Here is a 24,902-nt window from a genome sequence, read left to right as displayed (position 1 = left end):
GGCCACACTCGGTGATCCTCAGGGATTACTCCAAGCTCTGTGCTCAAGAATCACTCCTGGTAGGGCTCAGGGGACCACATAGGGTGCAGGAAATGAACCTGGATCAGCCATGTGCAAAGCAAGCACCCTATCTGCTGTGCTATCGCTCCAGTTCCCTCATATTATTGATAATACAAGAAAGCGCCAAAGTATAAAAAGGAAAAAGGCATAACAACACCGCTTAGGGGACAGAGCGGTAGTATAACAGGAAAGGTGCTTTACTTGCATTTGGTTGACTGGGGTTCAATCCCCATCACCCCATCTTGCCCAACCAGGAAATAAGCCCTGAACATGCTGGGCGTGGCCACAAAAGCCAACAAAACAAACAGACAAAAAGACTTTTAGTCAAGTCTCAGAGATACTACTGACTTTTTCAGGTCCAATTCTGACCCAATTTTAAACTGAGGAAATAGACTTTTACAGACTGAGTTCCTGGGGGGAATGAGGCTATAGCTCAGGGGTAGAGTGTCTGCCTTGTATGTAGGTGTCAAATCCCTGATGTCACACACACAGGCACACAAAGAGAGAGAAAAGCAACACAAAACACAAGCAAAGCAGAGTTCACGAGTCTCCAGGAGTCTCCTTGAAGTATTTACTTCAAGATTTACTTGAAGATTTACTCCTTGAAGTAATCTTGTCCTAGACTCTGCATTTACTATTTCACTTCAGGGTTATATTATAATCCCCAAACCTTATGATCTGGACACTAACAGAAGCCGTTTAAGTTTATTCTAACAGCAACTGATACACGATGAAATCTCACTTAAGTCACTTCTGACTTAATTTCTTCCCATTTTACTACAATGCTTCTAAAGTACAACCAGGAAGCAACAGCATAAATACTAAATCCTTAAATGATCAATCCCAGAGTTTATGTGCTCAGCACTCTGGAAGCCAATAAAGGCCCCTGAATGAATGAAGGCCGTCATGGTCAAGTAGGGGTTGAGCTAACGTGAGAAAAAAAGCTGAACTAAACTAAACTAAAGCTGAACTTCCAACAGTGACACCAGCAAACTGCCTGTCCTCCGCATAGGTTCTACCATCAGCTGAAACTGCAGGAAACGTGAGGAGATGCGCCCTGCCCTTCTCCATCCCCCCTGCTCCTTTCCTCGTCCGGGGGCTGCCCAGGACATGTATAAGTACATATCACCAAGAACCAAGAAAAAATCAAGACAACAAAAGAAAAAGTAGATGATGTGGGACTTCACAAGAATTTAGGCCTTTGTGTATCGAAGGACATTACGAATATAGAGAACTGGCACCACACAGAATGGGTGGAAATATTTGCAAGCCATATATCTAGCATGTAGTTAATATTCACTATATATAAGGAATTTATACAAATAATTAGCTGATGTTGTTATCGTTCTAATTCTGACTTATTTTGTTCAGAATGATACCACCCAATTCCATCCAAGTTGCTGCAGGGTTTTACTATTTAGACACCTTGATATCCCAAACACCAAGGAAATAAGGGTCCTTTCTAACAACTTCTATGCAGCCAAATTTACTCTGAAACTATAAAAATGTTACCCAAAACGTCACCCCCAAAAAAACCCCTATAGATTAGTATCCCCTATTAACACCAATGAAAAAACCCTCAATTAAATGTTAGCAAATTGAATCCAACAGTATATCAAAGAATCATACAACATGATCTAGTAGAATTCATCCCAAGGATGCATGAATGGTTCAATATACACAAATGCTGAACAAGCTTTTAACAAAGTTCAGCAACCATTTATGGTTAGTTAGGTGAGACGGACATTCCTCAAACAGTAACAGTCACGTACAACCAACCCAGAGCCAGCATCAAGCTCAATGGTGAAACAGAAAGCATTCCCTCGGAGATCACAGACAATGCAAGGCTGTCTACTTTCACTGCTATTATCCAATAAAATCTTAGATGTTCTTTCCAGAGCAAGGAGACAAAGGAAAACAAAAGAAAAAAGAAAAAAAAGGGTTCCAAATTGGAAAAGAAGTCAAATTATCACTAGTGGCAGATGGTGTGAATACGTGTGTGTGTGTGTGTATGTGTTCCTAAAACTCCACTAAAAAACTTTTAGAAACAACCAGTGCAGCAAGACAGTAGCTACAAAATCAATACACACGAATCTGTTGTATTTCTAAATGCAATGTACTAGAAGAGATAAGTCAAAAGTTTGTTCCATTTCAAACAGTTCCTCCAAATATCAAATACCTAGAATCAACTTAACAAATGATATGAAAGAATCATGATGGCTATTATTTAGAAATTAATTTTAAAAAATGAGGTCCACAAAGATAGTCCAAGTGGAAGAGGTCGTGTCTGCCGCGTGGAGGCCTGGGGCTGGCGCTACGGACACAGTGCGGCCCCGCATGCCGCGACACAGCTGAACCCAAGGGTCAAGTATGAGGCCGACAGCTCTGGGCCAAGACAGCCACTGAGTGTGGTCCCTATTAGCGAGAGAAGAAACACACAAAGATGGCAATACATGCAGGGAAGGCTGAAGAAAAAGAGGCGCACTGCTCCCACTCACTAGGAAAACCGTTCAGTGGTACCTAAAAAAATAGATCAAAATTGCCACAAAAACCAGCAATTCCACTTCTGAGTATATGCTTCAAAATATCTTCAAACAGAGATTCACAATACAATACCCTTACACGGCCGGACGGACACTCATGGCAGCGACGGCGAAGACTGAGGCAACCCAAACGTCCATGGCAGATTAGCGGGTAAGCAAAATGGATACACATTTCCCAACACATACAGCGAAACATTACTCACTTTTATAAAATGATGTTATAATACATGCCACAACACAAATGGATGGGGGGGGGCAGGGAAAGTGGAGTTGCTGTTCAACTCATACAAAGTTTCAGTTTTTTGAATTAAAAAAAAATTAAGGATGATACTGGGAATGATTGCACAGCAATATGAGACCGACTCAACACTCACCTATGGTTAAAGCAGGGAAGTTGTTATGCGCATCTAAGAAATTAAAGTTTGTTCTAATTGGGAAGGATGTTGGGGCACACCCAGCAGTGCTCAGAACTGCCTCTACGCCTGGAGCTTCACCTGGTGTCCAGCAAACCTTAGGTGGTGCCTAGGGATTAATCCCAGGTTGGCGGAATGCATGGCAAGCACCTGACTTGCTGTACTATCTATCCAGCACTAAAATTAAAAAACCTGATTTTCATTTATCAAAAATAATCTAAAAATGTGCGAATAGAAGGGAATCCCTCAACTTTTTATAGGTCAGCTACAAAAAAATTCTCTGATAGTAGCCCTGCACTGTAGCACTGTCATCCTATTCTTTGATTTGCTTTAGCGGGCACCAGCAACGTGTCTCCACTGTAAGACTTGTTACTGTTTTTTGGCATATGGAATACGGCACGGCGAGCCTGCAGGCTCTGCCGTGCGGGCGAGATACTCTTGGAGCTTGCCGGGCTCTCCTAGAGGGAGGGAGAAATCAAACCCGGGTTGGCCGCGTGCAAGGCAAACGCCCCACCTGCTGTGCTATCGCTCCAGTCCTCTGGATGTGAGGGCGATCTGGCTTTGACATCTGTCACCCCACTGAGCGCCAGGGTTGATTCGGCTAACCTGGCTGGCTGGGCAGGTGTCCCCTTCCTCCCTCACCACTCCTGTGCATCCCTCCCGAAGCTGCGCGCTCGGCCGAGAGGATGGCCTTTCCTGAATGGAGACTGATGGGTCTCTGGTCGAGGGTGCACCAGCAGCTGTGCTCCCCTGCCTGAGCCTCCAAACAGCTTGTCTCCCTGATAATGTCATGCTGAATGGCAAATACTGAATGCTTCCTACTGAGACCAGGAAAGAGCCCAGGTGTCCATCCTAAGGTTGCAGCCAATTTGATTAAATAAGGGAAATAAATTAAAAGCAGAATCATGGGGCTGATAGGCTCCTAGATTGGACCAGTTGACATCTGTAAGATGTCCAGGGGTCTATGGAATCCCGAGTGGCGCCTGGAACGGAACCTGGGCTTCCCCCACCTCCCCGGGCACTCCCTTCAGCCCCACTCGCAGTGTGGAAGAACATGACTGAAATAATGGCATGTAATTCTAGAAATAAAATTATTTCTACTATCATCAACAGAATAAAAAAAGAAGAAATTCAAAATAGATCATCTATGTAAATGTAAAAATTAAAACTAACAGTTTACTGTCAGTTCCCAACTTAAAATTCAAGTTATAGATGATACTTGAAGATGATGTAAAAGGAATGAAACTCAAAAGAAAACCTGAATGTTAAAGTCTGGTTTTCCCCAGGCTCTCACATGACACAAAGCAGCAAAAAGCAGCAAAAAGCAGCTCTGTTGAAAGGTATCACGCAGCCCAGGAGGTAAAAACTGACAGCTTTGTGTGTTCAGCTGTATTTTTAATAGTGTGCCTTTGTACCTCACCACGTCTACAAAGCACCAAACTGTCTATTTCCCAGTTAATTATAAAATAGGTCTGTGTTAGATTATTTTGCCAACTATAGGCTAGGTATTCTATGTAGATTTAAGATAGATAAGGCTAAATGATCTGCAGTTTAGTTACCTACTAAAACTAGGTGTACTAAATGCATTTTTCACTTAAAATATTTAAAATTCTACCACAAATTTATCAAATACAACCACATAGCAAGTCAAGGAAGATCTATAGTACATTTAGAAGGGAACAAAGAAGAACACCTTTATAAATTTGATATGGACAAATATTTCTATGCTATAAAAACTTCAAATATGTCTATGTTATAAAAAGTTTGAAAAACTGGTAAAAATTTCATCAAAAGTTAAAATTTATGCAATTTACTTATACAAGACATGAATGCTAGCACAGCAGTAGGGCGTTTGCCTTGCATACATCAGACCCGGGTGTGATTCCTCCGTCCCTCTTGGAGAGCTCGGCAAGCTACCGAGAATATATCACCCGCATGGCAGAGCCTGGCAAGCTACTCGTGGCGTATTCCATATGCCAAAAATAGTAACAAGTCTCACAATGGTGATGTTACTGGTGCCCGCTTAAGCAAATAGATGAGCAACAGGCATGAATGCTATAGTTCTCTGAATACATATATCTGATAAGAGAGCAATATCTGAGTAGAAAAAGTACTCCACACCTTAGTAAGATGGCAACTGGAAGTGGGTAAAATGCCTGAATCCAATCCTAACAGAAGAAAGCAGAAAAGAGATACACTAATATTACATCATTAGGGCGGCAGTTACAGAAAAACAGGAAAAAACAAGGGCCTGGGATGAGCAGTGGTAGAACACATGCAGTACACACATGGGCCAAGGGACATGCCTTGTGCGGCCCCATCAACAACAAAGCCAGGGCCAGGGAGGTGATTCAAGAGGCTGGAATACCAATCTGCTTGCTGCATGCTTCGTATGCCAGTAGAGCAGGTCTCAGGTTCGAATCCTGACATCACACTGTATTCTTTTTTAAAAAAAAATTTTTATTAGTGAATCACCATGGGTTACAGTTACAAACTTATGAACTTTCATGTTTGTATTTAGTTTACATCCCTCCACCAGTGCCCGTTCTCCTCCTATCCCTCCCACCCTCCCACCCCATTCCCCCACCACCCCACCCTGTCTCTGCAGCAGGGCATTCCCTTTTGTTCTCTCTCCTGTTGGATGTTGTAGTTTGCAATAGAGGTATTGAGTGGCCATCATGTTCGGTCTAAAGTCTACTTTTGGTACACAGCTTTCAACCTGACTGGATCCTCCCAACATTCTCTACTAGGTGTTCCCTTCTCTGTCTCTGCTGCCTTTTCCCCCAGCATGTGACGCCAGTTTCCGAGATGTGGGGCAGACCTCCTGGTTCTTATCTCTACAACTCTTGGGTGTTAGTGTCCCATTCTGCTACTTTATATTCCACAGATGAGTGCGATCTTTCTATGTCTGTCTCTTTCTTGCTGACTCATTTCACTCAACATGATACTTTCCATGTTAATTCACTTATATGCAACTTTCACGACTTCATCCTTTCTAACAGCTGCATAGTATTCCATGTGTAGATGTACCAAAGTTTCTTTAACCAGTCATCTGTTTTTGGGCACTCCGGTTTTTTCAGATTTTGGCTACTGTAAACAGTGCACACTGTACTCTTGAGTACCACTGGGAGCTATTCCTAAGGAGAACTTGCAGGGAACTTGCCACTGGGTACACCCTGGTACTCCATATAAAACACCAGACTCAAACAAAGTCAAGAGAAAACATAAAATGATACTACTATAAATAAACCCATGAGAAAAACTAAATTAACCAGACTGGCAATGCTAAATATTGGTGAATTTGTGCATCTACTAAAACTAATACCATAGGAATACAATTCACTTGACATTGACTATAAGAAACTTATAAAGTTAAGCATAATCATACAATACAGAAATTGCAATCCTAAGCATCTAATAAGAGAAATTAAGATATGGAATTAAACATAATTATGTTCATAGCAAACAATCTAAAACACTATTAACAGTGTCAAATTAGTGTATTGCACAGCCCTCCCCCAGCACACTGAAGAATCAACCCATACCCCACTGTGGACATTAAATCTAACATTCAAATCTAACATTCACAGGGATTTGTCTCTCACTGGTCGAGACAATTCAGATCGCATAACTGTAAGCCCGTGAAGCAGGTCTTAGGAACATGTATTATTTCCATGAGAAACATTACTAAAAAAATGACTTCAGTACAGATTTATAAAGGGCACAAAGGATCATTGGTAGGAACATAAGTGGGAGGAATGAATGAAATAATGGGAGTACTGGGATTAGAGTGGGGATCTGGTCAATGCTCAATTAATTAAGTTGATTCAATTGAAGTTGTAGTTAAAAGAAGGAAAATACCACCAAACATCCCAAACATCCTGTTCTTAATTAGTAATAAATGTCTTGATCTGGCCTATTTGAGCAGTGATAACTTACTAAAACAAGTAATCTTATACAATTTAAAGTTATAATAAGCAGAGCTCCTCCTAAATGACTTTTTTAGGTTTTTCGTTTGTTTTGGACTCCCAGAGATTACTCCAGTTCTGTGCTCAGGGGACCATATGTGATACCAGGGATCAACCCAGGTAGGCTATGTGGTCTATCCACTGTACTATCACTCTGGTCCTGAACTCCTCTTAAATGCGGGGAATGGGAAAGACCCAATAATAATACAAATGGTATCTTTTTGTATGGACAAAGAAAGACATTTGTTAATATGCTTTGGCAACATGGGATTTAATTGGCTTCCAATATTATTCACTCCTGGGCATCTGCTTTCTCGACTTAAGCCTCAGCTGCCCTTACTTCCTAGCACCCCAAAAAGCAGGGTCCCGATGAGGGATAGGATGGACCCAGGGCAAGCGGTGAGTTATGTGCTACCCTGGCATCGAGATGGGACTGGCCAAAGCGCCTAATGCTTAACTATATGTTAAGAGCTTGGTCATGGACATGCCATATCATGATCCAAAATCAACGACAAGACTAGGACCCTGCTAGGGATAGGAAAGACTAATCTGGCCTGAGCACTGTAGTCTGAGATCGAGGTGACCCCAGGAGAGCAATTCTATAAGCTTAATGCATCTCTTGCTATGTCCATACAAAATGATTAATATTATGAGTGCTTATATGTTAGTTGGACAAGGAGAGGAAAAACACACCCATGGGATTCCACTCTTGGGCGGGTGTCCTGCTGAAAGAGAATCTGTCCTAGAAGAAGCATCCCCTGAGGGAAAGAACTTTACCCCAATTGATTGTGACCACACCTATGTGTAAGCCCTGACCCCTGATGCTGGGGGGTTTAAGGTGGCTGTATGAGGGGGTTCAGGAAAGAAGCAGAGAGAGAGAGACGGGATTGTATAGAGAGATTGGAATAAACTGCAACTGAGACCAACCAGCCTGGCTCCGTTCCTTCCTTCGCCTGCCTCATCATCACCATCAACCTCCCCGGGGGTGGGGAAGCGGCTGGAGACTGCTAAACGCGGGCAGCAGGAGAGACAGCACTGCTGCCCTGTGTGCGCGGTGCGGTGCTCCGAGTGGCCCCTCTCTAGCTGATTTTTTGTGTGTTTACACAGATTATAGTGTGTGTATATATATATATATATATATGTATGTATCTATATCTATGTTATATACACAAATATAAATATAATGGATTATTACTCATCTATGTATCTTGCATTTTGCTATAAACTGGACGGAACTAAAGAATGTCGTGTTAAGTGAGGTCAGAGGGAAATTACGGGTGATCACAAAGATATGTAGTTTGAAAGTGAACGAAGAAAGGAAATGGACAATGGGATGCACTGAGGTTCCGCCTCCAGCTGAGTCCTCCAGGGGAAAGTGGTGTACGTGGATGGGGGCAGGCGGTGGTGGGAGGGAGTCATGGGCACTTTTCTGGTGATAGAACGGCAGTGGCTTTGCAGGCCAAAGTGGAATATGAACACTATTTCAAACCACGTCATCTCACTAATAAAAAATGTTTAAGGGAAAAACTCTTTTTTTTAGCTTCATGCTTTGATGCACATCTCTTTTTGGAAAATAAAAATATATACAGTTCATTCTTCCACAAAATACGTTTGTACTGCAGAAGGGTCAATTTGTCTACCCAAATAAATTTTGCTGAATGTAAAGCTTTTTTTCAAAACAGAAATATGCATACATATATGCAGCCAAACTCTCCACACAGCAAGCATGTGGTCTGAAAGATTCCTGCAGAATGAAGGTTTCTTTCTTTTTTTTTTTTTTTTTTTTTGCTTTTTGGGTCACACCCGACGATGCTCAGGGGTTGCTTCTGGCTCTGCACTCAGAAATCACCCCTGGCGGTGCTCGGGGGACCATATGGGATGCTGGGAGTCGAACCCAGGCTGGCCGCGTGCAAGGCAAACGCCCTCCCCGTTGTGCTATTGCTCCAGCCCCCAGAATGAAGGTTTCTGAGCAGTTGGAAACGCAACTGGGCGTCCGCAGCTCTCCCCACAGAGACTCCAGGGAACAGTGCTCCGTTCAGCAATCTTCTGGGCTGGAGCAACAGTATCGTGGGCAGGGCACTTGCCTTTCCCATAGCCACGGAGGTTTGATACCTGGAATCCCTGGGTCCCTATCAGGAGTGATTCCTGAGTGCACAGCACCTCTGAGCACACTGGGTGTGGTACAAAAACAGAAAGAAAAAAAACACCATCACCACCAACAACAGTCCCCCAGCAGTTTATTGACTGTAACAAAAGGTGTATTTTTCTACTGAAAATCATACTCTATTTATTTTTTAAGATATAGAAAATAATTATTTTTAAATGGTAAAAAAGTGATTAGAAAAACAATACCATTTGTCCATACAGTGATAATCATATCCAACAATAATTTTTTTTCTTCCCCAATTTAAACACCGTGATTTACAAAATTGTTTGTGATTTTTTTTTTCTTTTTGGGTTGCACAGGGGTTGCTCCTGGCTCTGCACTCAGGAATTACCCCTGGCGGTGCTCAGGGGACCATATGGGGTGCTGGGGATCGAACCTGGGTCGGCCGGGTGCAAGGCAAACGCCCTACCCGATGTGCTATTGCTCCAGCCCCTGTTCATGATTTTTTACAGGCATTCAATACTACAACACCAAGCCCACCATCACTGCCACCTTCCCTCCACTTTCTCCAAGTTCCCAACCCCCCTCAAGCCCGCCCCCAGGGCAGGCCCACAGTAATTTATGTTACTTGTTAATACAGAATGGCTGACGGATTGATCAAATACTTCAATAAAAGAAAACTTGTGAAAACTTTCTGACTGGGTATCTGAGAAATTTTTGCAGCTAGTTGACAGACCTCTTTTGAGACTTATTGAGGAGTCTCTGGACCAGGGCTGAGAGATGAACTTACACGGTGGCAGCAGTGGGACGTGGGAGCGGCTGACGGGGCATCTGGAAGTACGGGATGTGGGGGGAGATCACCCACCCTGACCCAAGAAGGCCCAGAGATTTCAGCTAAAAAAAACCCCAGAATCTGGAATTTCAGGTAGGTGAATATTCCTGTGGAGCTTAGCTGTGAGGGGTGGAGTTCGCCCAGACGGCTATTGGTGGCAGATGCTGGGTGAATGTGGCTCCAGGCTCTGGTTGTGGGAATGTGACCCACCTGGAAACCCCCTTCTTTCCGCTGTTCCATTTCTGGGACTCTCACTGGCCATGTACGTTTTACAATGCTCTGATTTCCCACCACCTTCCTGTAAGAATTCCTATAACCACATACTCCACGACCCACCCTAAAAAAATCCCAAGCTCTGCACCAAGCTAAGTGCCTACAGTTCCCTGAATTTATCTTTCTCACCACCATGCTTGTACATGCTCTCTCTACTAAAACAAACAAAAAGCCCCAAGCCCGCTATCCCTGCTTCTAGTCATTGTTCAAAACTCAACTAACACATAGGAGTGCTCCCGAGCAAACATCTCCAGAGCCTGCAGTCTGAGCAAGTGTCCCTCGCCACGCCTGTCACAGTGTGCACAGTTCTACCTAGAACCCAAGCATGCTACTCTGGAAAGATCTTGTTACCAACCTGCAAGTTCCCTGGAGAGAAGGATTTAACTTTACTTTCCTGTGAAATAAGGGAACCCCACAGAAGAAAATACAGGCCTAGAAATTAAAAAGAGGCTAATAAAATCATGATGACAATGAAGCAAATTAATATGGTCAACCTAAAACACACTATTTCGATACTTAAAAAGATGGCCTACTTCGATACTTAACAAGTTTCCTTATACAAAACATATCCCAAATAATCATTAAGGTAATGATTATTCAGCGGAACAATTAAAAAGAATCAAAGGCTACTCTGTAATTCTACTCCAGTCACTTGTCCATACTCTCCTTCACCTTCTCATTCAGTTCCTATCTTCATCGCTTTGTATCAATTTACCGTACAATTAAAATTTTCATTCTTCTGTTATCCAATCCCTTTTCCTTCTGATGTTCCTTCTAATCTACTTTCAATAGGACTTGTTAAATTGCGTTTTTATAAATGCAAATACTGCCTCAGTCCTCCCTGCCAGCAACTGCACACGAAACAAAGGCGCCGTGAAGGCAGTGAAGGGAATGATACCACCAGTCAAGCTGGTACCCAGAACCATATGGCTTTGTCTGCGTGGGTGACTTCTTAACAGGACGCGGCTAATCTGAACCACATGCACATTACGGGGAGCGGGACCGGCCAAGCGAGGGGCGGAGGGTCTGCCGCAGAGCAGCGGGGGGCAGCAAAGGAGAGCCGCCAAGGCGCTGGTGCAGCCACGCCCGCCTCGGGAACAGGCGCTGGTCCAGAGAGCCGCGGCCTTTGCCGGGCATGCGCAGGGGGCTGCCGGCGCTCCGGGTAACAGACCTCCCTGTGTGCGCATCCGTGGTCAGCTGGCACAGGTGCTGGTCTGAGCGCACTAGCCGTGGCCACCACTTCAGGACACAAGCTACAGACTGATGTTCTGAGAGCACTGAGCTCGGAAAAATAATGGAACAGTGGCTGTCTCTGAGTTTCTTTGAAAAAACTTCTAAAGCTTCATAGAGTGAGAGTGTCAAAGCAGAGCCTTGAAGCAATCAATTTGACTTACAGCAGCATAGGCCAGATTTACTTTCTTACCCGTGTCCAGGAGTTAAGCTTTGATTCTGCAGAATCCAGTGGTTCTTTATTAATCAGAGAACACAAACACCATATTAGAATTTTTTGGCTTTCATCTGTCAAAAGAAATAGATAAATTAATTAAACTAAAATGAGTACATTTTATTTATTTTTATTTACTTAAAAGATTTTTTTTATTTTATGAGTTAGTTCACGATATTTGATTACATTTAATATTCAAACACCAATCCCACCACCATCAGACCTTCCCACCACCAAATTTGGGATGTTTCCATCCCAAACCCCAATCCCTGTCCCAAAACACAACCAAAAGAATATATTTTGAATTGTCGTTATGAAGAACCGCTGAACATGCTTACAAGAAAGTGTTCATATAAGAAACAGTGTGAAGATTGTTCTACTTTGGCAGGAGCTATTAAGACATTCTATAGGATATCACTAACATGTTGGTAAAGTTTGGGTGACGTGAGCTTTGGTGTATATGTCTGAAAATATGTACATATGCACGTATACACTTCCCTCTATGATCTGCTGCCTACTGTCTGAACCCCATCGAATATGGTGTGGTAATTATAAAGGATGGGTAGGGAATGCAATGAGTACATTTTATCAGACACTGTAAACATTTTAAATATTTTACTGAGATAAAACACTTACTGTAGTTTATGAAAATCTATAGCTGATAAATTCACAGGCCTCCAGAACTATGAATAAAACGTAACTTTGTAAGGAGCTGACCAGGGTTCAACCCCAGCAACATATATGGTCTCCCGAGTACTTCCAGGAGTGATTTCTGATTGCTGAAGCCCTGAGTACAACTGACACCAACCTCCTCCACTCCCCCAACCCACAAAGTAACAACAACAACAACAATAGGGGCTAGAGAGACAGGACTCTGGGTAAAGTGCTTGCCTTGAACGTGGTGGCCTCCTGCAGCTCCCTGGCACCATATGTGCTCTCCAAAGGGTCTCCAAAGGGTCTCTGCTGAGCACAGAGGCAGGAATAGCTCCTGGGCACCGAGATATGGCCTATACCAACCCCAAATAACATTTTAAACTTCTCTTTATCACTGATTTGCAATTTTATGGAATGTCAGTTTAGCTTTAATTATGTATGTGTGTAGAGGTGTTACCATCTCCACAATTAAAAAAAAATCTCTATCTTTTTCTCATATGTGAGGATATACAGAAACATAGCAAGGGAACAACAAAGGGCCAAGGTCACGGGAACTGGGGATTTGTCTGCAGAACTGAGCACTCGGGAGAGTGGCCGGAGGGCCCTGGGCACTGGTGGAGGGAAACAGGCTCTCAGGGACGGAATGATACATGCATGAAAAGTGCAGTTAGCAGTATTGTAAATCCTAGGGCTGCAATGAAAATTGTAAGAAAGCACATAAAGAGAAACAAAAATATAGCAGTTATAGATAACAATATTCCTGATTTTATCTTTAAATTTTCCAATTTCTCAAAATACTCTTACTTTGTTAAATACTTTGTTGAGTTCAACAGAAAAAAACATTCTATTTAGTATCAAATGGTTCAGCTAAAATAGATACAATGGAAGTCTTGTTCATGCTCCATACTCTTTAGTCTAAAATGTAAAGCTTTACTAAATTTAAGATTAAAATGCTGAACTTTGAAATATTTTATTTAGCAGAAACATCCACCTGGTGAGTCATAAGTGTCCCCTTTGCAACAGAACCTAATGAGATTTTGTAACATGTGAGAAGCAAAAATGAGGCCTGAAAACTGAAGGTATCGGAGGACAGAGAGCCAGTGAAAGGGTGAAGGTTCATGGCCTCAGGGCAGCTCACTTCAGTTGGATCCCGAGCGCCAGTGGCGCCCAAGCATTATGAGGGCCTGGGATACGCCCAGCATTGAGCCAACTCATTGAACCACTGGTCCAGTTTGACCAAAAACTGCCAGGAGTGGTCCATGGTCCTCCTGAACATCACTAATGAGACAAATAAAATAAAATGAATTTAAAATTTTAAAGTAAATTTAAATTTTAAAAATAACTCTAAAATTTATTTCCAGACCAAAATTAAAATAGAATAAATAAAATCCTAAAGACAGCAATAGCAATCCATGGACTAGAGTCAACAAATTGTGAACTTTCCCCTAAGACTCCAGGGGTGCAGCCAAGGAACCAGAACTGCCTGATGCCATCTGCCTGTCTGGCATTCACATAAACACATTCCTAAAGTTTCCATTAAAAAGAAATAAGGGGGCCAAAGTGATAGCACAGTGGGTTTGCACCCGGCCGACTCGGGTTCGATTCCCAGAATCCCATATGGTCCCCTGAGCACTGCCAGGGGTAATTCCTGAGTGCAGAGCCAGGAGTGACCCCTGAGCATCGCTGGTTGTGACCCAAAAAGCAAAAAAAAAAAAAAAAAAAAAGGAAAATACAAAATATATGAGTCCTGTGACTAGTCAATTGCATACCAAAGCTAATGATCATTAAACCACCATGAGCTACACAGTTACAAAGTTGTTATCATTTGGTTTCAGTTGTAGTGTTCCAACACCCTTCCCTTCCCCAGAGTACATTTCCCACCACCAGTGTCCCCAGGTTTCCTCCTGCCACTCCACCCCCCCGTCTGCCTAGATGGCAGTCACCTTCTCTCTTTAACTCTCTCTCTTTCTCTCTCTCTCTGGCCCCCCCTCTCTTGCATTCTCTCTCTTTTCTTTTAGGCATATGGTTTCCAATACAGATACTGAAAGGTTATCATGTATCTCCTTTTACCTACTTTCACACTCAATTCTTATCTAGAGCATGATCAATTACTTTTAAAATCTACTTTCCTTCACAAACTGATGCCTCCTCATATCTAAATTCTGGACAAACTTTGTCTGGAGTTATTCTAAGGTTCACACTTTTTACCTCCCAAATCTGTAAAAATTTAAATACATTACTGGTTTATATGAAATCAGTTTATTTGAAGAATCATATAGTTTAACCTCTGAAGATTCCGTTTACTGGGTTCAACCTGTCTTCAAGTTAAATGAATGCCACTGATAGTAAATAAAGCAAAAGAAGTGTGATCATCACATTTACTATCATGCTTCTTTTGCCTTAAATACTGGGGTAAAAAAATCCTAACTATCTCCTTTCTGCAGCTCCATGAGCTCGGCCCCGGAGGCAACTGAACTACTTTGGACACAAGCAGCTCCCAGAAAGGCCTCCAGACTGTGATGGGAGCCACTGGCCCATGCGCCACCAGCGGGGCAGGGTTTTTCTCTCCAGGCTTCTCCATCATATGAGCACCACAAGAGGGAAGTAAAAGCTTGCAGGGATGCAATTACTGGCAGAATTTTCCCTGGAAAAATCCAAAACCTAATATAAGAGACCTAATATCTCTTATAATTGTCAGCAAAGTGAAATGGTTCCTTTTTAGCAGGTCTGACTGTGGGGGGAAACTCCAAACAATAATACTGAGTTTTTTGTTGAGGTCTATTAAACAGGCATGAACTTAGAGGCACAGGAATGGGAGAGGGGAAAAAAAAAATTAATAGCGGGACGCTTGGGCAGTCTCGAGCCGATACCAGCGCATGCTCCACCAAGATTCGACCCGGGTGGCCACACTTTTGTGTGGCCGTGTTGCTGCTGATCAACCAGAATCCGGAGGCCAACTAGACTACTTTTGGTTCCAGAAACTGCTTGCAGCCATGTCTCTAGACTGTGAACTAAGCCATAGCCCCATACCAGCCGAGGACGAGAAATATCCTTTTTTCTCGTCAGGCGGCATGGTGTCAGCCATAATATGAGGACTATTTATTAAGCAGGCATGAACTTGGTGGTGCGGGAAGGAGGGAAAAAATATTCTATGTACTTGAAACAGCGGGACTTCATATCTCTCTAGTCTCAGCAATGGAAAACTAATTATCAAATGCTTCATTGGCAGTAGGGCTGTGTTTCTTGGGGGAAAACTCCAACAATAGTGAATTTTGTGTTGAAATATGGAATATAATCAAGGTAAAGAGAAAATGAAGGGAAATTTATCAATTAAGCAGGCGGGGATGGGAGGCAGGGGGCGGGGTTGGGAGTTATACTGGGGTCTTTGGTGGTGGAATATGGGCATGGGTGAAGGGATGGGTGTTTGAGTATTGCATAACTGAGACATAAGCACTTTGTAACTTTCCACATGGTGATTCAATAAAATAAATTTTAAAAAAATCCTAACTATCGTCATACTATAAGTGATGTGGTATTCGTGTAAGCGATTTCATTGATCTAATGATGTGTTTATGTAATCAACTTCCTATATTAAAGAACGGAACCTAATGGGGAACATTTCCAAAAATCGGACACCAGCTATTAAAAACAGAGAGAAAAAAACCAGAAAATCTTAGTTTATAAAGCTTAAAATCTGCTTAAAACTGAAAGAATTTCCTCTAGGTGTTGTATGACTGTGCAGACCAGTGGAGCAGAGCCAGGAGAACCAAGCACGGGGAGTCTGGCAGTGCAGAGGGCTGGCGGTGAGGCAGTGACCCTCACACCTCAGGTGTGGTGGAGACCTGACCCTTGACAGAGCTAAGCATCATGGCCCCAGTATCCAGGTAACGCTGGACAGTGCTGAGACCGGGACGTCTACACTGCAAAGCATGATACGGAAGCAGCAGGGCCCTAGAGCATGGGGCAGGCGCAACACTGCATCTGGCAACCACGATGCAGCCTGTAGCAACATTTACCTGTGCAAGCTGTCCTATAAGAAGCTGTGACATCAGAGACATCCAGTGCTCTGGGCCCTTCTTCTACACACACAGTTCTCAAGAGCTCATAGGCAGCTGAAATTCACTACAATACCTTCAACTAAAACTTCCAATAAATTCTTTATTTCCCCCAATAAATTCTTTAGACCTTTAATTGGCCACTCTCCACACGCTCAGACGAGCCTCACCCATGAAGGAACCAGCAGAGGAACCAAGGCATGTGGGACCCAGGGCTGAGATCTTCAAGCCTGCTTAGATTGGAACTGGGCCTCCTCCACCCAGACCCCTCATTTTCCAGTAGCTTACAAGTCACACCCACAAACTGCCCCCCACGCCATGTAATTTCATCAATGGCCAAGATCCAGAGACTATATAAAATAAAGTTCCTGGAAGAGAGCAACGAAGAATCTCCTACCCCTGCACCAGACTTTCTTTCTTTTCTTTTTTTTTTTCTTTTTGGGTCACACCTGGTGATGCACAAAGGTTACTCCTGGCTTTGCAATCAGGAATTACTCCTGGTGGTGCTCAGGGGACCATATGGGATGCTGGGGATCGAACCCAGGTCAGCTGCATGCAAGGCTGTGCTATTGCTTCAGCCCCCGCACCAGGCTTTCTTCACCGGGCCCCTCAGAGGGGGGCAGGTTGAGTTTCCCACCCCGTCCCAAGCAGAACCCCGGCAGCCGAAAAACTCCAGAACCCAGCCAGAGACTATAAAACAAAGCTCCTGGAAAGGTGTGGCTGCAAAGCGGCCATGCAGCCTCTTAAAGTCTAGCCCACTGATGTGCCTAAAGCCGCACGCATGTGTTTGGTTTTAACTTACTTACTTGTACTCTCTGGTACATTCTCCATCCCTCTCGGAGGGCCCGGTAAGCTGTCAAGACTGTCCCGCCCACACGGAAGAGCCTGGCAAGTTCCCCATGGCGTATTTGATATGCCAAATACAATAACAATAACAGTCTCATTCCCCTGACCCTGAAAGAGCCTCCAATTGTTGGGAAAGACAAGTAAGGAGAGGCTGCTAAAATTTCAGGGCTGGGACAAATGGTTACTGGTGCCAGCTTGATCAAATCAATGACCTTTATTTAGTTATATACTTAGGCAAGCTACTTCTCTTCTTCTTCTTCTTTTTCTTTTATTCTTCTTCTTCTTTTTTTTTAGACAACAAATATTTTTGTTGTAAGAGACCAAGTTTGGAGACAAACTGTCATTAGTAATCATCATCATCATCATCATCCCGCTGATCGTCAGATTCTTGAGCAGTCTCAGTAACGTCTCCATTTGTCCTAGTCCTGAGATTTTAGAAGCCTCTCTCTACTCGTCCTTCCCAAAAATGCCATATTGGAGGCTCTTTCAGGGTCAGGGGAATGAAACCCAGCTTGTTACTGGTTTTGGCATATTAATACACCAGGGACCTTACAAGGCTCTCCCATGTGGGCAGGGAACTCCCGGTAGTTTGCCAGGTTCTCCCAGAGGAAGAAGGCTATAGGAACTTGCTTTTAAGTCTCTGGATGCTTGCTGTTGATGGAATTACACAGCACCAGGGGCAGTCCCTGGGTGTGACCGCCTAGCTACTGGGAAATGGGAAATCTGGGCAGAGGGGGCCCAGTCCTGATCCGAACTTGGAGGTCTCAGCCCTGGGTCCCACAGACCTGGGTTCCTCTGCCGGTACCTTCATGCGTGAGGCTCATCTGAATGTGTGAAGAGGGGCCTTGAGTATGGCTGTGGCTAGGCTCCGGAGGTCTTTGGCTGCTGGGAGCTCTGCTTGAGGTGGGGGAGGGGAAGCTGGAGTCCATCCCCTCCGAGGGGCCCCGGGGAAGACAGCAGGCATACAGGTAAGAGACTCTCTTTATTAGTTATTAGTTATAATAATATTAGTTATTAGGAATATACAGCAAATAATGAAATAAATTTTATAGCCCTTAGGCTCCTTTGGGGGGGCTGTTTTCTCTTCTGGTGGGGCTCTGGGGACCAACACAAGTGTTATGTGCAAGGCAAGTGCCCTACTCACTGTATTATCTCTCCAGCCTCACTATTATGCTTCTAGTGTTTAATCATGTAAGTCAGAGCCAGACTGATGGAGGCTCAACTTCAAGGAAGTGGAAACAGCCGTTTTATGCAGAGGACTTCACTGTACAAAGAATGCTCTCTTCCTATTATGTCTACTTCTTCCCTCTTCTTTCCAGTATCTTTCCATTTCTTCCTTCTTCCTTATTATCCTTATTTCTGATCTTTCTCCCAATATTATGGACCACCGACTTCATTCTTTGATGAAAATTGTACTTGAAGACAATTTTTTTAATGTAAAACCATAAGAAAAAATCCTTTTCCGAAGAAAGCATTCAACTACTGAAACAACAGTGGTGACATAAGCAAGATCTGATTACTCATGGAGTTCTGTGCCAGTCTGTCTGGCTCCTCGAGGAACTAAGGTGTACTTCAAATGGAAAAATAAAATTTAATGGGAAGTTCAAAAGGTAACACAAGCACTGAAGTAGAAAAAGACTAAGAATCTGTTTCCTGGAATCACAGGCAGACAATGTAATGGAGATAAGAAAAGATCACTGACAGATATAAGTTTAAGATTATATGGATAATCAATCCAGTCTTTCATTAAAAAAATGGTATCTGAAACCCAGAGAGTTTTATAAGTCATCTTAGAAGGTCTCGTCTTATCCAGAGCACGATCTCTCTTACAACATCTCCTTCCCCTCCCCTGCTTCTGCAGAGCCTCACAAGGCTAGCCCTTTCCCAAATGATTTAGGCCTCTTTTCTCCCTGACTAAAACTTTCCACTAGTTAGAAAATGTGAGTCAAGATTTCCGAGGGCAAAGCATACCAAAATAAGAAAGAAAAACAAACCAACTCAGTAAGTATCTGTGCAATGACCACACACAGGCATGTCACGCTGGCCGTGGGTAGTCAGGGCTGAGGCCCAGTGACAGCGGCTGAAGTGCGGGCTGGCTTTAGAGGGCGGTCAATCTGCTTAGTTCTGCACTGGTTTTTAACCAGCTTTGTACCCTGGGGAAAGAGACTTACTTGTGCAAATGCAATAACCTATCCTGCAAGACTGTGAGAATTGTGCCCAGCACAAAGTGAACAATGCCTTTCATTCTGTAGCTTCCATTTCAAAACAACATTTTTTTCCTTTTTAAATGAGATTTTTATTGATTTACTATTGACTTATAGGCAAATTTAACTGAAAAAGATGGTATGTCCTCCTGTCATACCCCCTGCCAGTCAATGACAGGCCTTTTCATTTGAAGACATGAGGAAAGTTAGTGGGGCCTTTTAAGCACAGGATCTTCATAAGGAACCTTTACATTTGAGGTCACTTACATGGAATGATTTTTCTCTGGTTATTTTCCAGCTCTACCACTCATTTTTTAATTAATTAATTAATTTTATTTTTAAATTAATCACTGTGAAGTACAGTTACAGACTTACACTCTTTCATGCTTATGTTTCAGTCATACAATGATCAAGTATCCATCCCCCCAACAGTGTCCATTTCCCGCCACCAATGATCCCAGTATCCCTCCCACCACCCTCACTCCATCCCCCTCTACGCCTTGGAGACCCTGGCACCTCTGTGGCAGGTGCATTCCATTTTGCTCTCTCTCTCCTATTGGGTGTTGTGGTTTTCAATACAGGTATTAAGTGGCCATCATGTTTGGTCTACAGTCTACTTTCAGTACTCATCTCTGATCCAGAGCGGGCCCTCCAATCACCCTTTACTTCGTGGTCCCTTCTCTATCTGAGCTGCCTTTTCCCCCAGCATGTGAGGCCAGCTTCCAGGCCGTGGAGCAAAACTCCTGGTACACATCTCTACTATTCATGGGTGTAAAGTCTCGTGTTTTTTTACTTTATATTACAAAAATGAGTGCAATCTTTCTATGTCTGTCCCTCTCTTTCTTGCACATTTCACTAAACATGATTGATACTCTCCATGTTGATCCACTTATATGCAAATTTCATGACTCCATCCTTAAAATAGTTGCATAGTATTGCATTCTATAGATATACCGAAGTTTCTTTAACCAGTCATCTGTTCTCAGGCACTTGGGTTTTTTCCAGATTCTGGCTATTGTAAATAGTGCTGCAATAAACATACAAGTGCAGATGTCATTTCTACTATACTTTTTTGCATCTCCAGGATATATTCCCAGAAGTGGTATTGCTGGGTCAAATGGGAGCTCAATTTCTAGTTTTTTGAGAAGCGTCCATTCTTTTTTCAAAAGGGCTGAACCAGTTGGCATTCAAACCAGCAGTGTAGGTGGGTCCCTTTCTCCCTACATCCTCTCCAACAGCGGTTGCTTTTGTTCTTTTGGATGTGTGCCATCTCTGTGGTGTGAGGTGGTATCTCATGGTTGTTTTGATCTGCATCTCCCTGATGATTAGTGATGAAGGGCATTTTTTCATGTGCCTTTTAGCCAGTCAGATTTCTTCTTTGAGAAAGTTTCTGTTCATTTCATCGCCCCATTTTCTGATGGGGTTGGACACGAGGAAATGAAAACATATCCCTTGTTCATGGATTTGGGAGTATTGTCAAAATGGCAATACTCCCCAAAGCATTATACAGATTCAATGCACTCCCTATAAGGATACCCATGACATTCATCAAAGAAATGGATCAAACACTCCTGAAATTCATATGGAACCACAAACTCCCAGGAATCACGAATCATGAATCACGAAATCCTGTTGATTGTCGAATTTCTTGAGTGGTCTTAGTAACGTCTCCATTCGTCCTAACCCTGAGATTTTAGAAGCCTCTCTCTACTCAGCCATCCCAACAATGCAGCACTGGAAGCTCTTTCAGGGTCAGGGGAATGAGATCCAGCTTGTTACTGGCTTTGGCATATTAATACACCATGGAAAACTTGCGAGGCTGTCCCATGTGGGCAGGAAACTCTCCGTAGCTTGCCAGTTTCTCCCAGAGGGAGAAGTAGGCTATAAGATATCTGGAGATATTGCTTCTGGGAGCTTGCTTTTAAGTCTCTGGATGTTGGCTGTTGATGGGATTATACACACCTGGGTTCCTCTGCTGGTACCTTCATGCGTGAGGCTTGTCCAAACGTGTGGAGAGGGGCCTTGAGCATGGCTGTGGCTAGGTTCCAGAGGTCTTGGGCTGCTGGGAGCTCTGCTTGGGGTGGGGAGGGAAGCTGGAGCTTATCCCCTCTGAGGGGTCCTGGGGAAGACAGCCAGGCATGCAGGCAAGAGACTCTCTGCTAAAGAATAGCTAAAGCAATTCTTGGGAAAAAGAAGATGGGAGGCATCACTTTCCCACCTTAAACTCTACTACAAAGCGATAATAACTAAAACAGCATGGTAGTGGAACAATGGCAGAGTCATAGACCAATGAAACAGGGTGGAATATCCTTACACACACCCTCAAATATATGATCATCTAATCTTTGATAAGGGAGCAGAAATGTGAAGTGGAACAAGGAAAGCCTCTTTAACAAAACTAAGATCAAAATGGATTAAAGACCTCAACATCAGACCAGAATCCATACGATACATTGAAGACAAGGTCGGAAAAACCCTCCATGATACTGAAGCAAAAGGTATCTTCAAAGATGACACACCACTGACCAAACACTGAAACAGAGATAAACAAATGGGACTATCTTAAACCAAGAAGCTTCTGCACCTCAAAGGATAGCAAATCAACAATGAAAAACAGTATAGTATGTGAAGTAATTTAGGAGAATGCTAGAACTATGATGACATTAACTGAAGTTCTTAATTCAGATTTAGCAAAGCTATTTCAAAAAGCTTAAGAGAACTAAAGATGAGAGCAGAGACTCAGGCAAAGGAGCTGCATCTCCCAGGCTCCGTAAGTCATTTGACCTGGCTACAATGCATATGTATAGTTGTGTAAGACTAAACATGAAATGAGGTTGGACCTGTAGGCAGGAGGTCAGTGAAGGAACACCTCTCCCAAAGTATCTCCAAATTCCTGTTAACCTCGGGTAAAACCAAAATGTCACTGTTATATAGCAGAGCCATGGCAGGATTCAGACTCTGAAGAAAGATTTCATACATGGAACGCAGTATATGAATAAATAGGAAACTTGAAGCAAAAATATATTTCACTATAACTACTCTGCATTGGGCTGGAGCGACAGCACAGCGGGTAGGGTGTTTGCCTTGCACACAGCTGACCTGGGTTTGATTCCTCCATCCTTCTCAGAAAGCCCAGCGAGCTACTGAGCGTATCCTGTCTGCACGGCAGAGCCTGGCAAGCTACCCATGGTGTATTCAATATGACAAAAATAGTAACAACAAGTCTCACAATGGAGACGTTACTGGTGCCCGCTCGAGCAAATCAATGAACAATGGAACAACAGTGCTACAGACAGTGCTATCCTACACTGAACAGAAAACAAAGATTCTGTTAGCCATCTGTAAGTATCTTCCCTTTAACATAGGAAAATATATTTTTCTATAGTATTCCTGAATGTGAATGTGAGGTTCAAATTTGGTGTGAACCATGGTAACACCTCTAAGGGCAATTGGAGGCCGCCCGAAAAGCCTCCGTCCCTCTTGGAGAGCCCGGCAATCTACCGAGAGTATCTCCCCCGCACGGCAGAGCCTAGCAAGGTACCCGTCTCGCGTATTCGATATGCGAACAACAATAACAACAATTAGCCTCATTCACCTTTGAGGTGACCCCAAAGAGCCCCCAATATGGCAGCGTTAAGGAAGATGAGCAAAGAGAGGCTGAAAAAATCTTGGGAACGAACTACACTGCCAAAACGAAGAAAGACTAAAATGATTGTCTGTACTTTCAATGCATGGACACTGGCATCAGAAGCATCCATCGAGGACCTGATGGTTCAAGCACAGAAGATCAAGTACGACATCATTGGTCTGACTGAAAGGAGGAGACATCAATCACATCACGCCATTTTCGACACTGGAGAAGAACTGTTCCTCAGAACATGCGACAACAGAGGCGTTGGTGGCGTTGGTGTCCTTGTCAACACGAACTTGGCCATGAGCATCGATTCATTCGAATGCCTAATAACCCGAATTGGACGATTACACTTTCATAGATGTGGCTCACTGCCTGCAGTTTCTATCTTCATTGTCTACGCACCAACTTCCAATTACAATGAAGAAGAAATTGAGAGGTTCTACATGGAACTGGAGAAGTTCTATAAAGAAGACCACACCTTCTACAAGATCATTGTTGGTGATTTTAATGCCAAGATAGGTCTGAGAAGGTTGCCCGAAGAACTCCACATTGGGACACATGGCCTAGAATGGAACGAACAGGGTGAGAGACTGTCTGAATTCACCATGTCGACCAAGACCATCCGTGGTAACTCACAGTTCCAAACGGCCGAATCTAAACGCTGGACATGGGAGTCTCCCAGTGGACAGTTCCAGAATGAAATTGACCACATCATATTCAATCGAAGGTTTTGCCTGACCGATGTCGCTGTTGTCCCAAAATTCCAAACGGGATCAGACCACTGTCTTCTTCGTGCAAAATTCTACTTCACAGAGAGGGGAGAAAAGTCTGCTAAATGTAAGTTTAAGAAGACAACTCCCAGAATGACCACCAACTGGGAGCTCTTTAGCACTATTGCAGCAACGTGGGAAGATGCTGTCCTTGACAACATCGATGAGGAATACGATCGACTGGTTCAGCACCTCCATGTCTGTGCGAAGAATGCTGAGAGTGAGAAAGCCACAAACAGACGCCTGTCTTTGGAAACTCTCGAGCTCATTCATCAACGTGGTTTGGCACAAGCCTCAGGCAACCACAGCTAACGTCAGAGCTCACAAAGCTGTACAGAGAAGCAATAAAGGAAGACCTCAAAGAGAGAAGAGCAGCAGTGTTGGCCAGTGCAGCAGAAGCCGGGAAAAGTATTTGCAATGCTCGCCTATACTTCGCCAACTACAAGACCAAGATGACTGCCCTCCCAATGGATCTATCACATCCTCCAGAAAGGCAATGGAGAAAATTATTCACGACTTCTACTCCGATCTCTTTGACAGCCACACCCAACTGCCCACATACCAAATTCCACAGGATGGAAATGTCGTTCCCAACGTTCTCCCTCCTGAAATCCGACACGCCATTTCGCTGGTAAAGACACGAACAGCACCTGGTCTGGACAAGGTCAGACCCAAACACCTGAAGAATCTGCCGCCAGTACTCAATACACTGGCCCGACTCTTCACAAGCTACCTGTCTGAATGCAAGGTTGCGTCCCAGTGGAAAACCAGCAGGACCGTTCTGTTGTATAAGAAGGGAGACATCCATGACATCGGCAACTATCGCCCAATCTGCCTGCTGTCTGTTGTCTACAAGTTGCTCACTCGTGTCATCCTGAATAGAATAGGCAAAACACTAGACGAAGGACAACCATGCGAGCAAGTCGGGTTCCAAAGGGGATTCAGCACGACAGACCATATCCACACAGTGACCAAACTCATTGAAATTTCGCGAGAGTTCAAGATGCCACTCCGTCTAAGGTTCATCGACTTAAAGAAGGCCTTCAATTATGTTGAGATTGAGGCGGTCATCGAAGTCCTAGCCAAACAGGGCGTTCAA

At 43.6% G+C, this 24,902-nt stretch overlaps 1 protein-coding gene across 1 annotated transcript in view; it reads right to left on the bottom strand.

Annotated features, from left to right (window-relative positions):
- The window catches only part of FANCC (FA complementation group C), a 197,057-nt gene that overhangs the window by 127,334 nt on the left and 44,821 nt on the right, over window positions 1-24,902 (bottom strand). Inside the window, exon 4 of the mRNA XM_055126768.1 lies at window positions 11,620-11,714. Coding sequence (XP_054982743.1) covers window positions 11,620-11,714 — 95 coding nt within the window. The remainder of the gene's footprint in view (window positions 1-11,619; window positions 11,715-24,902) is intronic.

The sequence above is a fragment of the Sorex araneus genome, chromosome 2 (assembly GCF_027595985.1).
Source record: "Sorex araneus isolate mSorAra2 chromosome 2, mSorAra2.pri, whole genome shotgun sequence".
Classification (NCBI taxonomy): Eukaryota; Metazoa; Chordata; class Mammalia; order Eulipotyphla; family Soricidae; genus Sorex; species Sorex araneus.
This window is presented reverse-complemented; position numbering and strand designations above follow the sequence as displayed.